The following is a 17,812-nucleotide window of genomic DNA, read 5'->3' as shown; positions in this document are numbered from 1 at the left end:
AAAAAAACACTTCATATTTATAACAATAAAAAATAAATATGTGTATTATGTACCTAAAGACAAAAAATAAATTAAAAAGTGAAAAAAAATTTAATTTTATTTGTGTATATTTTAGGTCTTATTGTCTTTCGTTTTTTGAAAAATTGTACAAATAAGACTTACAAATGTGTCTGACGTTAATCAATGCTTTATAGTTTAACGTGTTTACGAAAATTGCTTTCATGTGATTAGAAAGCACTCGAATATTTAATTAGCCATGCTGGATATAAATGCTTGCATTAGCCCAATATTGTAGACCGGAATTTTTCGGCATAAATCACCACAAAAATAAATCCTTACTCTGAATCTATGAAATTACTTAACTCGATCATGTACTCGATCATCGCTTTTTGTGTAAGTAAAAAACTGTGATCAGATTTATTCCGCTGTCGAGAAATTATACGTAGATAAAATCCACGTCAAATCGGACAACAAATACAAACCAGAATTTTCTGCATTTCAAAATCTTTTATACTATAATATATATTATAGTATATTATATTATATTATAGTAAAGTTTCAATGCCGTAATCATGGTGGTATTCAAAAAATTGAATTTTCAAGATTATGCAAATTTAAAAAATTTTTTACACTTTCTAATTTCCAAAAAAAGTCCGAAATAAAGAATTAAAAAGTATACCTCTAGGAATTTTTGAGAATAAATAAAATTAGATATTGTATGCAATAATATTCGCATATCAGATAATGTTAATATAATAAAAAACAAATCACGTGGTTTTGCACTTATTATACATAATATAAAGGAAATTACTCTGATTGTTTTACATTAGTTATTTGTGCAACAAGTGCTGGAAGATGAAAATTCACGGGTGCGGAGTTGACGCACGAGCCGAAGGCGAGTGCGGTCACCGCACCCGGGAATTTTCAACCTCACGCACGTGTTGCATACCCTATTTTATGTTGCAAGTGCGTGGAAAGTGGCCTATTACGCACGCGTCGCGTGCTACTCATAGGCCTGTGTGCATTAAGATAACGTTTGCCTTTTTGTGCATTAAGATAATGTTTGTCTTTATGCATTAAGATAACGTTTGAAAAGGATTCAATTTTGTTAGAATTTGATAGAGGAGTTCTTTGACAGAGTTCTTTTTCATTTCTTTTTCTTTAAAAAAAAAAAAAAAAAAATACTTGAAATAGAATTATTATCTAAATGTTGCATTTTTGGTTAAATTTCGGTATTTTTCAGTCTCTAGTAAAAAAAAAAAAAGTTCGTAGGAGAAAAATATACAATACAATAGATAAATAAAGAAAATTAGTTTTGAAGAAAAATAAATAAAATATTAACGCATTCTTTTGCATGCATGTATTTCACCAAAAACATATCTACAGAAGAACCATTTCCAAAAACAATTTATAGGATAAAATAATTCCATGAAAAGTAGAATAATTTGGATTTTAACATATATTTAAACTGAATAAAACTTGTACTTTTACATATCAAAATTTATTTAAGATATATTTGTAATGAACAGAGAGTGAGAGAGAAGAAAACATGCTATAATAAAAATCAAAATATGAAAAACAGAAATTTAGAAAAGTTTTAAGAAATAAAAAAAAAGTACATAAAAATTCATTTAAATTAATCATATTCTCTTGATCTCGCTAAGAGGTAAAAAACCTCGTGACTTAGATATACTGTATACTGTGTACTGTAATACTGTTTCTTATTTCTTAGCATCAGATTCACATTATAATGAATTACATCTTTCTTTTACATTTTGAAAAAAGATTTTCAGAGGTGATAATTTTTATCTAGTTTTATTTTAAAGATGTAAATCAAGAAATATTATTGTACTTTTAATTTTATAAAATAACTTTTGAAGAAAGAATTATTATCTCAAGAAAATGTATTCAAATAGAAACGTTATTTAAAAATCTATTCAATTGTACAATATAATAATAAATTTTAAATTGACTGGTTGGTCGTTGAATCTTTTTTCAACTTTTATCATTTTTTATCTTTAGAAATTTGAGCGTTTTAAAGACATCGTAATATCAAAATTCGCATCAGTGAAAAATTCGATGTCTCAAAAAGCGTCATCATAATGGCATTGAAGTTTTACATAAATATATTATATACAAGTGTAAAAATATTCAGAAAGAATCGAAATACTCGCTTCTTTGCTGCCTAATTTGACATAGAATTGCCCGCAATCATTAGTACCGTTTAAGAACTTATTATCATTAAATCGCTACAATAGGAAATAAATATTAGTTAAACCATACCATCGATACAGATGTATGGTAATTAATAAACTTATCGATTAAAATATATCATCTGATGTCAGAAATTATTGCATGTTGCGTATCAACTTTATCAATATGGACGCATTGAGATGAATAAAAAAGTATTTGGTATTTTTTATCACGACGATATATGTACGATATATCGCTCGATGTAGCATTAACCTGTTATATTCCACATTTTAGATTAAAATTTAATAAACTTACTGGACGAACAAGATATTTCAAACGTAATATATGGAATATAATAGGTACAACATCGTACATTTATCATTGCATCATAGTATGTAATAAGAATACATTAAATCGGATAATTAAAGAACATTCTGGTACCACAAATAATTCAACGCGTGATATATCTCACAATGCTTAATGTGTTTGCGCTAAATAATATATGTCTCTTATAACATAATATCGAATACAAATACAATTTTGACTATGTCGAAGATATCTCCGATTCGATATATAAACAAATTTGCGCAATGCAAACTAATTATCTGCATTAATCTGGTGGTAATAATATCAAATTTATGAAATTAGTGTTTTTAGCGTAATTTAGTGTCTTTCGTAGTAATTTGTTATAATTCTAGCTAAAAAATGTATTATTTACAAAATTTTCGTGTATACATTCAAGTACACTTTCAAGTATACTATAATTTCACACTTGAACACTGAATTTCAGACAGTTTAGACTTGAACACTGAATTTGATTTAATAGATTTCCTTGAAAATCTAACGTCATCAATTCCGGATTAATAAATAACGTACATTGTTTATTGCGTATGTACAACAGTGACAAACTCCTTCCATATCGATAAAGCTAATAATCTTAGAATGGACACATTTGAGACGCACTTATAAATATCTTTTAAGTCAACATACATCCTATATCAATACACATATTGTACATAAATACACAAGTTTTTTTTCCTTGGTGAAAAGTACACAAGATACACTGTATTGCATTGAACTCACATCCAATGTGTATCATGATTAAACGCTTGTACAGTGAACAGTTCTAGTAACCTGTTAAGGACTATTGAAAATCCCGCCATCAAATCGTCGCTCTATAGAAGATCCCTGAGAAAGAAGCGTTAGTATTTAGTAAAATATTGAAAATTCATTTCGTTTCTACTTCCTTTTTCAAATAATTATGCTGTCTAATTTTGATTGTGCCACATTGTTTAATAAAAATTCTACTAATTATAACTAGATATAAAGAGTCGCGCAATTTGGCTAACGTTCCGGACCTATACTCAATTTCGAAAATGTCAGTGAGCAAACGTTTGTTATCTTACAGTCGCGCTTATCACTTATTTCCTCTGTATCGTTTGTGAAAAATCCTGCCTACTTCACTTCGTGAAATTATCAAAGCATGTACCAGACACTTTTATTAGTTTACAATCTGCCATTTCCATTTTCATTGCAGTCTTGTTGTAGCCTCGTTATAGATCATCCCAATTATCTAAACGTGGATCATGTGCACGGTGCTTGATCCCACAAGATCAGAATATGTGTGACACGTTGTCGATCAACGTCCGATAATATCAATACATTGACCGAATTAAATTGGGTTAAGAGGCTTTGAGAGCCTTGTCCGCGTGCGCCAAAGTCAGAGACCCTACGAGGGACACGAGGGTTCGATCCAGCCATGTTATAGGATTTGGATACAAAAAACCTCCTTCGTAAAAACCTAGGTGACCTCCATGAGCTATTTCCACATATAACGTGTTTAAGTTATTTGCTAAAATTAGAAGATACGAGAGACATTAGTACATTTTTACTTATTTTTATTTATACGCAAAATTCCTATTTAGATATTGATAGATACCCGCATGTTCTTTGATTGGTTTTAGCAACACCTCTGGCACGATGGGGTCGTCTAATGCGTTGATGAATACCATCGGCGTTGTGATATTGTCTAGATAAAAGACGCAACTACTCCACTTGTACAACTCTTGCACAGTCCTAAAGTTGTGTACCTAAACAACAAAACACTTCATAAAATTCGGATCTATTATTTAAATTATATAATATAATATACGTTTAAAAAGATTAAACTTACCCTTCTCGTATAAGCTTCGTCCAGTTCGGGTAACGTTGCAGCAGAAATTATGTCCCGTTCATTCAGATTACACCTTTGTTTTACATCCTCAGACAAAAGCATATTTTTGTGCTTAAGAATAAGATTCTTCATCGATTCTGTCATTACATAGAGGTAAAAGCGTCTAAAGTTCTGCCAATTTAACAGAATCTTTGTTCCCCTGAAAAACACGTGCAGTGAATAATATTTCTCTTTATTGATCCATTTTAATTATTAATCAAAGAAATCTGATTGAAAGCTTACTTGAGAGCATTGTATCCTTGACAAATTGATATCCCTCCTATAATATTAGGCAATTTATTGGAACCGCGCTCTCCCAAATATTTTGTTACTAAATTACCGCCCAAACTATATCCGATACAAACTATTCTGGTGTTAGGGTGCTGTTCTACCAGATGTTGTAGCATCGCGCTATAATCGTCCGTGTGACCTGTTTATAAAATGTACATTGTAAAGTTTATCTCATCTAAAAGAAGCAAGTTTTGTGAAACATATGTATAAAATTTGTATTAAAAAAATATTCATCTAAACAAAAAGATGGCAGACTGCTCAAATAAATGTGTGATTTTGATTACACTTTCTTCGTCATTTCTGTTGGAAAGTTTCCTTATCGATCATGTTGACCATTAATCATTTATGGATACGACTTGCAAGACATGTAACAGCGTAACCCAGAAAGTTTTACGAAGCTATTCAGTATATCAGAATGGTTTTTTTCCCATAGCTATATAGTTTGCTCAACGTTCTCGCGGTGAGAACATACTCGCGCGATGTAGGAACTTAGTTATTATTCGCAAACTTTCCTCCGATCGACCGCCTCGCCCCAGCGGTACAAGTTTTATCGATTGCTACACGTACCATAAGAGAATATTCTTGGTGCCGTGATCTTGACACTAGAAAGGGCCCCGACGTGATTAAGTACTGCGCACCGATATCCATGACATTGCACGAAGTGCACGAACGTCCTGATATACACGCTTTCCGAGCTGTTACCGATACCAGGACAGATGGCTATCGTTATGTCGTCTGGAATAAAAGTTATTTGTACTATCAAGCATCTTAAATTAAAAAAAAATATATATATACATATATATTATTAAAGATGTTTAGAGCGTTTTTTAAAAAAAAATTAATATAAACCAATCGCTAAAAAATTATTATAATCTGTGTGATTAATCTATGAACAATACCTTCGTGTCCATTAGTCAGCGGTTGATAAAGATCGTACGTAAGGGTGGTCCCATCCGGAAGACCGATATATACGCGTTCTCCAATGGGCCAAGGACATCGAACACGTCCTATAACGCTGTGGACGATAGTTTGTACATGGCCGCTGAAACCCCACAACCTTGTTGGCTTGTATCTAAAACAGACCAAGGACTATGATAACAGACTATGATAACTTTTGCTCGTGTTTTTCGAAAAATTATCCTTAATTTTCAAAATGGCACAGTTAGCGTTTAGTCTTATTATGCTATTATTTCGCTTGTGTCATTCTCTTGTGCTATAGTCGATATCGAAAGTATTTGAAATTTCAAGGGAATACTGCAGTAAAAAAATTTCGCAAAAAATAAATAAGAAATATCAAGAATAAGAGAAATATGAGATTAAAAAATTGGGATCTTTAAGATGCCGCCAGTAAATTTTGGAAATATTGCGTCCAACACGTCCCACTTAAGACAAATGATGACCGATGAGAGCTAAAATTCCGTCTTTATTTGCGAACTTTCTTTACGGTATTCCATTAACTTTGGATAAACTCTGAATAACTGATGTATAAATTTCACTCGAGTCGACTTTTTATTACCTTGTAATTACGATGGTGTAACGGTTATCAAATACGCCAATAAAGATTGTCAAATACGAACGACGTATGCTTGAAAATCTGTTACCATTAATTATCGCGATAAAATCGCAAGTTACAATACTTAAATAGGCAAATATTTAAATATCTTTATTTTAAATTTATGCGTTGGAACAAGATTACTTAATCGATAGCACTTTTGTCATAAGCTATTTTCGAATATAGATTAAACGTTTTTGCGTTAAAAATAATTTTATGCCAGCTTAAAAAAATTGCTTAATTTATTAGACGTGAAAAAACCATTATTATAACACAACATAAATTATATAAGATGTCATTTTTCGAAGTTGCAATTTTGTTTTGCTTTAAGACACATTTTATTTTTTAATTTATCAAAATTCTTTAAAAACAGAAAAATATTAAAAATAAACTTGTACGTTTATTACGCATTTCACTTGGCGCTCAGGCAACCCAAATGGGAGAAAATGTACCGCATCGTTGAATTCATTTATAGAGAATATAGTAAGAAGTTGCAGCGTTGATTAGTGGAGCACACGATAGAGCGTTGAATGAAACAAGTTCACGAAAAAACCTTTCATTACTACGTTGCACGAAGAAATATATATGCCAGTATTATCGATCTGGTGCTGATTTTGTACGGAACCATGAATCAGCGTTAAGATTCGCAGTCACTGGCAAGAAAAGTTATTCTGCTATATAAAGAAAACGAAGCTGCTAGATGTAGTAATAATTATTTTTTATTCGAAGCAAACGCCGATAATATCTTTAGGATAACGTCTCGTCAAAAGAAGATATAATTTTTTCGAAACCAAAGCCTTTCAAATCTTTCTCCTTTGCCGGACCTTTCACCGCTGTTCGTAAATCGCAATAGCATCTAATTATTGTCGTAATCACGTATGCGATTACAGTTGGCAAAGAACGAACGGTAGTTGTAGCCTTGTAGCATAGTTCGGTGACTATTAATTCAATAGCGCAGGAACCTACACTGGCTGTATATGACTATTGCATTTTAATGAAAGAAATACACAAAGTTGCGTGACAATAGATCAATAGAATGCGGTAACACAATATCGATTGCGCAGAGTAAAACCGACTCGCGAAAAAGTCGCTTCTTACTCGTACAGAAAAATATTCACTGTATTTTTATATCTGAAAACATATTTTTTTATATAAAAAAAATACGATTTTAAATTCGTTGAAATAAGATTAAAAAGAAATCAGGAAGTCCGCGGCACGCGAATTTGCCGCGAATGAAAGTGAAAGACATTCTTATGCGCTGAAATATATTCTTGGTTACAACGCGGCTGGCTTATTCACCAGGCTTCTCGGCAACTTACTGGATTACCCCGGATAATTTACTGGCCTCGAGATACTTAAAACTGGTGGTTTCTTAACGCTACAATTTTACTGCTGCCACCTGAACTTTATTCGCCCAATAAGCCGCGAATATTTCTACGGTCAATTTTTGTTTTACCTTGCTTTCTATTCAACCGACATTTCTTCGTGACTGAAATTACAGCGGAAGAAGAGAGTAGGCCTATTCTAAACTCTCACGCGCGAATTTTGCGCGAGTTACAACAGAATTCTTTTCTCCGGCAATGAGTTGGTGTAAAGTCCTACATGCAGTCGCAATCAATACACGTGACAATTCATTGTAAACGCAAAGAGAAACGTGTTAATATATCGTCGTGTTCGCGTCGCGGCCGCGAAGTCATCGCGCGAATTAGGCGCGATAGGGAAAAGTAGGGTAAACTATATGCCTTCGCGAATGCCAAAGAGAAGTCTGCTCTTTTTACAACGATGGTTTCTCGTTACGGTAGTTATTGCGATTTTCGATATGCGCGTCGATAAAACACTCGAGAATCCTGTCCCGGTTTTATTTATCTATTTCGCATCCTACAGCAATATGCTGATTTTGATATCTACGTGAAATAAAATAATCGAAACTTAAATAATAAATTATGTTTTAAAATATCACGTTCCATAATTCTTCAGAAATATTTACATTGATGTAATATTTATATGCTGATGTAATACTTGGAAAAAATATGATGCAATTTATCTTTTTTCAATTTTTTGTTCGACCAAGCGAGGCGTTCGAAAGATTGCAAAGTTATATAAGAGTCACTTGAGGTAACGCAAGAAACGCAGTAATCAATGTAAATATTAAATTTTGACGAAATCTGATTTTTGTTGTCGAAATAAATACTGGTGTCTGATTATATTAGAAATTGATGTCGCTTTTAGTATTTTTTTGTGTCGTATTATCTATAATTTGCTAAAAAAGTTGAACACGCACGTTCCCCCCGCAAATCGATTTGCACGTTTAGAGTTCACGGCCACTTGGTAAGATCGACCAGAGTGCCTAGAAGCTATCCATATTTATTAGACGTTTATGTTTTTGTTGTGTGTCATCCGTTCAAGTGTACTCACAGATTATCGAAAAATGTTGCTGTCAAATTTTGACGATGTCAATCCGGACAAATTACTTGTAGCGCATATTATCGAGTATACTTTATAATTGCAAAAAACTACATGTAAATAATTTATCCCATTTTTTTATTTAATGATAAAAACCTTTTAACAATATAAATGAATTATCTGCTTTTGTCTATCGCATGCAGCGTGTAAACAAATAAATTTTTTCGCTGTTGACAGTTATTCATACCGATACTTTTATCTTCTCGTCATTTCGTTACATTTTGATACAATTAGAATAGAGTATTTCAATTATTTCTTGGCAGCAGAAGTGTGTAAATAAGAGATTACCTTATCGTCTAATGGTGCGATCCCATGGTACGGAACTGCGCAATTGGCGGAACGAAGTTCGTCCAATCGTAAACATTCCACCAATTGCTTAAATGTATTTTTTAACGATCCCATAGAGCGGAACTCGCGGAAGCGCAATTGACGCTTGCCAATCACCCTTTCCGTAGATTCTTTCATTGTATCTATCGGAATAATATAGTCATTCATATCGAAAAGTTCAGTAAGACACCATGTATGAAATGGCTATCAATTTGCTAATTTCACAATTTGAAAAATATTACTTGTCATCTCTCGCATTAATACGCAAATTTCAGTCATTCGTTATATCGGACACATATACAAATAATGCAACGCAGGTGTGTGCGGAATGACTATCAATTTTCTGATTTCACATTTTCAAGAGTACTGCGCTAATAACGTCAACCTATTGTTCAAATGAAATGGCAAACATCCATCTCATGTATAACTCTGTTAACAGCAAAAAAATTCATTTGTTATCGCACGCTGCATGCGATAAGCATGCAAAAGCGGATAATTCATTTATATTATTAAAAGGCTTTTATCATTAAATGAAAAAATGGAATAAATTATTTACATATAGTTTTTTTGCAGTTCTCTCGTTCTTCCAGCGTCGAGACATTATAAATTCTCAAGATAAACACATAAAATTACATTATTTCCCATTGTTTAATATGTGTTCTGTGACGTGTCTTTCACGGAAAAAAAAGTCGTAAAATATGCACAACCAACTTTTTTTTGCTGCGAGAGCTATATTTTTAGCAATAGTAGCAAAACTTTGTTACTTTTTGTAAAACCTTTTGTAAAAAAATGTTAGTTGTCCATATTTTACGACTAGATTCGCTACGGTAGCTAATTTCTTTTCCGTGTTTTTGCACGACTTTTCATTCAGGCCATCGATGGTACGCGACGCGGCGACGTGATAATTATTACTCTATACATGTTAATTGTACATGTAATGTATCAATCAATGATATTACGAAATATCTTATGATAATGTATCTACTTACACTCAAAACATCAAACCTGATTGGAAAGTTTAACACCGGTGGACCAACGGGGGTCCCGTACGTGGCCCCCCGGACGTATTTATAAACAAATAATTTATTAAACTTGTCTCGCGCACATGAGACTGCAAGTCGTGAAACCAGAAAGCAGGTCATCGAGTGAGATAGGAATACGAAAACACACGCGGGAGAAAGGGTTTTTTTTCGCGGCGGAAACGCGGAAGTGCAAGAACGGGCGGTCGTTCGAAAGAAATCAACTGGGGTGATAATGAGCACGGGAATTGCGTGTCGCAACGATTGCGATATGCAACCGTTGGAAAGAGAAAAGCAATGGAAAATGAGATGAGGAAAGAACTCGCTCTCAACGTGCCGTTCGCTCGCTCGCAAAGCAGAGAGACGATTCCGAGAGGCGAGTGTGTTGCACACATGTGTGTATACCCGCGAGTGGCACGATTTCCGTAATACAAAGTGGCGATTAAACACAAGGCTGGCACGACGGTTCGCACGCGTCGAGATCTACAACTTTTTATAGATTTCCAAGTTCGCTGTTCACTTCCTCTCCTACGAAGAGAAGTAAAAGCGGGGTATATATACGAGTGATTGTTGTGAAACTTCGATGATTATTCAATGAATTGCACCGAGGAGGATTTCTTCAGACGCGGGTTCGAGTAGCAATTACTCTTCACGAGCTGAGATCGGTTTTCAACGTGCACGTGCGCTTGAGACACGCGAAGATGAATTCGTTCGTGATAATTGAAGTGTAATGACCCGTCTCTTAGCGCCGATGAAGTTAGTTTCGATCGCAAGTCACGCGCGTTTATACATAAATATCAAGTCAGATTTCCGTTTTCAGTATGAGACAAAAGCTTGGAATCGGTTTCCGCTTTCTTAGGCGCTTTCACGCGACGGATGCGATCGAAAGAGGAAAGAAATCGTAATTAGCAATCAGTTTGTCCGACGATGCCAATACTTTTTTCTTCCCTATCATTTCGACCGATATTCTTCCGTGACATCGGCGTCACGCAATAGAATTACCAACCGATCACTTCGCTTTCACGTGGCTGTTTGAGTTTCAGAAGTGCCTAATAACGAAGCGAAGATAAACAGCAGAATGAATGTGAAGTAAAATCCGCGAGAAAGAAAATTACGCTATGTTTTGTCGATAAAATAATGTTGTCTTATAAAAACTGCGTTTTGCATTAATTTGCATCGCATTAATAAGATTACCGGGTTTGCAACGAGGCTGCGGTTTTATCCTCGTGTCTCTCGCACAGGTGAAACTCCATAAAAGTGCTTCGGAATGTCCCGGAAACTGTACCGGCACGCGGCACAGATTCATGCGCGATTCTGAAACTCGAGAACTTTTCATGCGCGATTCCCGTTGATAATATTTCACGTCACCCGTGATAACGGAAGCGCGAGACCGATGTGAGAGACGTGTTACGTAACACCTAAAATGGGATATGATCCTATTAGTTACTCGCTTGCATCATGATCGGATCGGAGCATGACCTGTCAGACTAACGGCAAACAAATTTGCGATACGCGGGTATGAGTGTATGACTGTTATCGCGAGTGATACACTCCGCATTGTGGTTCATGCTATTTTCTTCACACATGCAGACATACACACATACACACAGATGCGTGTCCAACCGCGTGATAAAAGTATTAGTCGACGTGTGCTATTTTGCGCCGACAGAAAAGCGTTGATTGCGTGGCGTCCCATGCTGAGTAAATAAAACGGGCGCAACGAGCACACCGTGGAATTCCAGAACAAATATCGAACGTGTAATTTTTCACAGTAAGCAAAATTCGTATCTTCGGTTAAAAATCGCAGCAATTGATACGCATTATATGGATATTAAATGATATTCGGTATTAAATGGACGTAATTCTCTAAGAACTTGTTATTTTCTTATTTTTACTTTCCTCTTTCTTATATCGTTCACTTTTAAACGATACCTCCTTTTGCAAAATTTAATCAAATAAAATAATTATTGCGGCTACAGGCGTGAACAATGATTTGGCTGTCTATAATTAGCAAGGACAAATTATTCTTAAACAGTATGCTGCTTTGCACCAGGGTGTCAAGATAGATACAAAGAAGACATAATTATTTGGCAAGTGACGTCAATTTTGTTCTTGTTATCGTCAAAGGAAAGTTCCGACATTGAACTGATTCGCAATTTCTTTTACGGATTAATCAGTGAACTCTATATGTTTATTTCTCTCCACACGCATTATCTGCATTTTTACCACATGAATCAATTCTGAGCAAATAAAATACGTGGAACGTTCAGATAATAATTATCGAACTTTTTTTGCACGGATATCAGATATATGACTTCAGGCAATTATGAGAATTAAGTATAGAGATAAGAATTTTGTGTCTACCTTTTATTTGATAAGTCATTCAAAAATAGACTCTAATGTTTACTGGCATTATATGTAACATTACCCTACACTTTGACTACTGTAACAATGTATCATTCCCTGTAATAACCACTTTAAACAAGCGATTCGTAATCGCGTGAGTGTTCCCTAACGAGCTCGAACAAAAGCCTGCAACAATCCATGATCCCAAACATTCCTAGTATAGCGGGAAAACACGCATTACTTATACTTATTCGAAAGCCAATCACAATGCCGATGTGGGCGCATTTGCTACAACCTTCACATATCACGCAAGCAAACATACATTACGTATAAAAAGCGGCTTCAACTTTTAGAGTCTTGTGCGTTGTATCGTAAAGCAAACAATCCTTTTCATTGTTTGTATAACTATGCCAGCAAGCGAAATGTTAGTAGCACGCTAGTAACTTGCCAGCAGATTCAAACAGAACATTGCGGCAGATTGACTTCAACTGCATCCGCATCTCAGCAAACACAGCATGTAACATGTGACTTACATGCAAGTTAGAGTTTCTTACTCACACATGTGTTGCATTTACATTGTTAAGTAGGAAATTCTAACTTGCATATAAGTTGTATGTTGGTGTTTGCTGGGATTAGGCTCGTCTTCTGCTAGAGCTTGCCGACACAATCTGAGAGTGATCACCACTCTCGGAAACTGAGCAGAAAATCTGTCAGATGAAATGACAGATTTTGCTTGGTTTCTGAAGCCAATCTGCCACCGTATTCTGTCAACAGTATCCTGTTATATGCCTGCTGGCGTTTTGCCAACGAAATTTGTAGCGGATACTTTGTAATAAATCTTGCAGATCTATTTTCTTTCCTATAAATTACAATCAACGTCAATCGAACAATCTTTGTGCACAAAACTATAAAATACATATCTTATCCATGTATTAATACCTCCTTTTGCATCATTGTAATCCTTTCATTACATTAAATGGACAAATCAGTGGATAAAAGTGCAACGCATACTCTTTTCCCTGTATACAATAATACAAATTGACTTTTTTTTTTGCTTTTTTAAATTTACTTATTTGCATTACGACGTATAGTTTGAAATATTCGTCAATAAGGCAACGAAGGCGAGTCTCACGCCCACCCATGCTGGAGCATCATCCGGCGGATTCCGGCGTCCAGCATCAACCTAACCTCACTTCCGCGGCTACCCGCGCGGACTCGGAAAGAATCCACGGTGATGTCCAGTCTTTCGGACGTCGACGGCCGGCGTGATTGGGCGCGATTCGAGAAGACCGATTGCCCGAGAAACGTGAGGGAGACAAATTTGCGGACTTACGGCTCGGCGATGACCGGCGCGATCTTAAGCACCGTCGACAGGAAGGACTGGTCCTTGCAGACGAGGTGGGGCCTCTGCGGCGCGCTGTTCACGTTCAGTATCCTGAACAGGATACACAGGATCACGGCGAACAGGGCCAGCAACGCCGTGGACATCTTTCCTCAGGCCGTCGGCGTCTGAAAGAGGTGTATCCCTTTCTCTCAAAACCAGCTCTCTTTTTCCCTCTTATATTCAATCACGCGACCGTCGAAAACGACGGCTCTTCGAGCACGTTCGCGCAATCATTCCGATACACAAGTTTACACTTCTTTCCAGCGATACCGCACGTATTGTCTGCGGGAGATTCGCGCGAACGTGATCGCGGCATTATCTCACCTCTTCCTGGAAAGGGGCAGACCGGCTGTCTTCCTTCTTAGATTCTGGAGGCCGATAATGACGGACGACGGGGTCGACGGGCTGCGCGACGGCCGTGGATGGTGATTCATGCGATTGATGCTCCGTGACCTGCGAGCAAAAGTAAGCGCCGCGTTTTATTCCGGTCACACGGGGCTCTCGGGTGTCAGATGACCGGTCGTATGACAGGTAAGCGCGCTGAATGTGCAGAACGACACGGCCGCGGCGGGGTGCTCGACTGCTGACCGGCTACCGCAGAAGCGCGCGGCGTCTCGCGCGATCGAGGATGCATCCTGACCTCCTGGCGAAGGGTATCGCGCCGGCAGAGAACGAGGGACGAGGCGTGGATTGATCGTTACATCGTTTTGCAATTTTGCATGCCCGGCCCCGGCCCCGGTCCTGTGCAGCGGGAACGGCTTACGGCCGACAGCGAGGGTTATATCGACGATACGAAAGATCGATAGAGGTGGATAAACAACTCGGCGATACCGCGCGTTTCAATCAATTCGCGGAGCGGTTCGCCTCGCCGAAACGCGTTTACGAGACGTTTGTTTATCGGTAAATATCGAGTGCTTTGCGAGATTTAATGTTGGCGATTAACGTGTAGAATGAACCAAATATACGTTTTTTCTTTTAGAGTCGAGACCAGAATTGGACATTAACATAAAATAAAATGTAATAATCTACATGCAATATAAATTAACCTATGGATCATCGAACATTTATATTTTGTCAAAAATATCAGAAATTCATGTTATGTTGTTCGCAATTTTATTTTCAGCTACCTATTGGTACAATTTTTAGGACGCTACAGAAAATTGACAATGGAGTTTTAACCCGTTGAGGTCACACTCCTAAAAATAACGTAGAGGTCACATGGGGTCCAATGGACCCCACAACAGTTTCCATTTGCGTTCTTTTTGATGTATCGACTCAAACCTTGAACTGGAATTAATTTATGACTTCCTCTTGATAATCCAATAATTTTAAAAAATTTTTTATGTTGAAAAAACGCGAGAAAAAATTTTTTTTCGAGAAATTTGACTTTATTCACAAAAATATTTATCAAAATTTTTTGAGATAGAGTAAAAAAACTTTGTGCCTTTTACTCTCAAAATAGTATACTTTTAAGAAAAAAATAAAAAAAAGCCTAGGGTCCACTGGACCCCATGTGACCTCAACGGGTTAAAGATCTTGATTTTATGCCTATGAAACAAATGAACATTGAACATATTGCAACCATGGACTAATATTGCTTTTTGTAGTTTAACAGCTCAATATGAATGATAATGTTTCTACATTAGAATCACGTATCTTTTAAAATTACAATTGAAATGCATAATGTAAACAATACACAAACAGTCCACGTCGATGACGTCGATAGACGTAATTTTGAAATTTACTGCACAACCCGGCTGGTCGTGACGATGAAACGTGACTGCTTCAACGATCGCTACTTAAAAATCGTTGGTTCGAGGTTTCGCATTCGAATATGTCTCTTTTTTCTATATATCTTTCGTCCCATCGCGACATAACGGTTGTTTCCTGTTCGCGAAAGAATTTCCTTCATTATTCCGAGAGAACTCGTCTTGGAGACTTGGAAAGTCGAAGTGCAACGCTGACTAATGCTAATGCTAATTAAGTCCTCTTTCCAAATCGACGCAACGCCGACGGCGAATTAATTAAGCCTAGCGTTTCCCTCTTTCTTTCTCCAGACTTCAACAGAGAGGACAGATTCGCGAATATAACAGTAATGAATAAAGGAATAGATGCAATTTTCGTTCACCCAGAGAATCTAGACAAAAGACGAATAAAACCGGTCCATTTCATCGTTCTAGGACAATCTGGACGATGAAGAGTGTTTACAGCGATCGCGTGGAGATCGCTAACGAAAGTAAACGAGCTACCGTCTCGACCGGAGAATTCTGGAGTAAAACATCTCGTCTCGCTTTCGTGTATTCTTCCGTACTCGGAAGATTCGACGCACGGATGAACGTTCGACGTGGGGAAAGAGTCGGTCGCTTTCCGGATGAATCCTGCTCACCGGGTGACGATCCAGTCGGCGAATCACGGCGGCCGGCACGGTCGACTTGCCGGCGTTTCACGGAGCGGAGCAGATGGCTCGGACACGTGGCACACGTTTGCTCGCGTCGGGCTCCGCCGGGCAACTGACATTACTGACAACCGACTGTACGGCTGACACGGCTGTACGCAGTACGCATCCCCGCGACAAGCACGCCGTCGCGGTCGTCGGAGCGGAGGGGCCCAGTGTTTTCCCCCACGATATACATATGTTATACAATAATCTAAATATATACATATAATGAATATTATTAGTTGCTTTCCATTTACACTCAAGTGATCTGAGTCACTCAGTTATGTGAGTATTTTATACTCAGGTAATGCCATTTTTTGTATTTACCTGCTTATTTTGGTAACAAAGCTATCGTATAATAATACAGGTCCATAGCCTCGCACTTTTAATGTGAGTTTATTAGATTCATTAAAGCACATGATCTCGATTATTGGATAAAAACTCAGTTGAATCTCACTTGCCAGCATGCAAAAAGAACGTGTATTTAACTAAGTTATGACGTCACAAATGAGAATTATCTGAGTTTTGATGTAAATGGAAAGCAACTATTATTGTATATATTATTAAATATTATAGTATAGATCTACCTTAGAGGTGTGTAAAGAATCGTATTTCCAGTTTTCGTCAAAACGAAGTTAATTTACCTTTTCTAAAATACCAAAAGCTTAAATTATAATGATGAAGTATAATGACAAAGGATCTTATGTCCGTTATTATTAGTTCCTAAGAAACAATATTTATAAAAGGTCGTATTAGAAATTTTCATAGAAATAAACTTTAAAATTCTGTTTTCTCTAAATTTATAATAATGGAGATTTTATACGATCCTTTACCTCTAAGGTATACATATAATAAACTTACATACGTATATATACAATAATTTAATAGCATTATATGTATATATGTACCGAGTAATATTAAATTAATTAGAATGACCTTGATCAAACTCCGATTAATTCAATCAGCAATTAACTTATCACAACCACACGTATATTACAAATATTATCTTAATCGAGCATCGTTCATTTCTTGTTTAATACGTGGAAAGAAAGATTAAAGATTATACGGTATGGATGAATTATATGTATAGTTAGAAATTTTGCTGTAAGCAATTCCAGTTAAATTAATCACAGATTAAGTCAGAGTGTGATTCACATACATATCTGGTTCTATTATTTTATATGTATATCTTTTTTTATTATTTGTGTCTCTCGTATTATTTATATACTTTCGATACTTTCGGCCGCACGGATTTGCGGTATACCAGTCTATCGTCGTACTCGTGGTTCTGCATGTTCTCCAACTTCTGCACTGTTAAATATTAAAGGATAGAATTTAAATCAATACCTTGAGTTAAATAATTTGTTATTTTTAACTACCGTGTGCGTTGAAATTTATTATTTTAACGCAAAACAGTGTTATTTTAACTCCATTGGTTAGTTAAATTAACGATATTGAGTAGAAGCAGTGGAAATGAGAATGGTTATATAAAAATGACTCAAATTGAGTATAATTTGACACTACGAATTTAACAGTGTGAAGCTCATAAGAATTTAACATTGAATCTCACTGGTCAAAGTAGATTTAA

General features: G+C 36.1%; 1 protein-coding gene and 1 long non-coding RNA gene across 3 annotated transcripts; one reads left to right on the top strand and one right to left on the bottom strand.

The window, feature by feature from the left end:
• Positions 1 to 2,525: 2,525 nt before the first annotated feature.
• LOC112456081 (abhydrolase domain-containing protein 2) lies at positions 2,526 to 16,987 on the bottom strand. 2 transcript variants are annotated; one of them, XM_025018385.1, is made up of 9 exons: positions 16,174 to 16,987; positions 14,112 to 14,240; positions 13,737 to 13,912; positions 5,596 to 5,768; positions 5,264 to 5,431; positions 4,649 to 4,835; positions 4,367 to 4,565; positions 4,133 to 4,283; positions 2,526 to 4,045 (listed from the first exon to the last, which is right to left on the bottom strand). In XM_025018385.1, the coding sequence occupies exons 3-9, from the start codon at positions 13,889 to 13,891 to the stop codon at positions 3,876 to 3,878; spliced, it is 1,203 nt and encodes a 400-aa protein (XP_024874153.1). In that variant the 5' UTR covers positions 13,892 to 13,912; positions 14,112 to 14,240; positions 16,174 to 16,987; the 3' UTR covers positions 2,526 to 3,875. The 2 variants fall into 2 exon arrangements, with proteins under 2 accessions (XP_024874153.1, XP_024874154.1); XM_025018386.1 differs by lacking the exons at positions 13,737 to 13,912; positions 14,112 to 14,240; positions 16,174 to 16,987 and adding an exon at positions 11,252 to 13,524.
• On the top strand, positions 14,234 to 14,843 carry LOC112456083. The gene is made up of 2 exons (XR_003040918.1): positions 14,234 to 14,687; positions 14,767 to 14,843. It is a non-coding gene; the product is annotated as an uncharacterized LOC112456083 (long non-coding RNA).
• Positions 16,988 to 17,812: the final 825 nt, after the last annotated feature.

This window comes from Temnothorax curvispinosus, unplaced genomic scaffold (genome assembly GCF_003070985.1).
Source record: "Temnothorax curvispinosus isolate PA1 unplaced genomic scaffold, ASM307098v1 QBEX01006646.1, whole genome shotgun sequence".
NCBI lineage: Eukaryota > Metazoa > Arthropoda > Insecta > Hymenoptera > Formicidae > Temnothorax > Temnothorax curvispinosus.
Note: the sequence above shows the minus strand (reverse complement) of the source record. Positions and strands in the feature narration are given on the sequence as shown.

Excerpts from the sequence above, each read along its gene's own strand:
- LOC112456081 (XM_025018385.1), bottom strand. The coding sequence starts at position 13,891 with ATGTCCACGGCGTTGCTGGCCCTGTTCGCCGTGATCCTGTGTATCCTG. Across the intron at positions 4,284-4,366 it reads ACGAAGCTTATACGAGAAGG|GTACACAACTTTAGGACTGT; the intron begins GTAAGTTTAATC and ends TTTGTTGTTTAG. Across the intron at positions 4,046-4,132 it reads ACCAATCAAAGAACATGCGG|CAAATAACTTAAACACGTTA; the intron begins GTATCTATCAAT and ends TTCTAATTTTAG.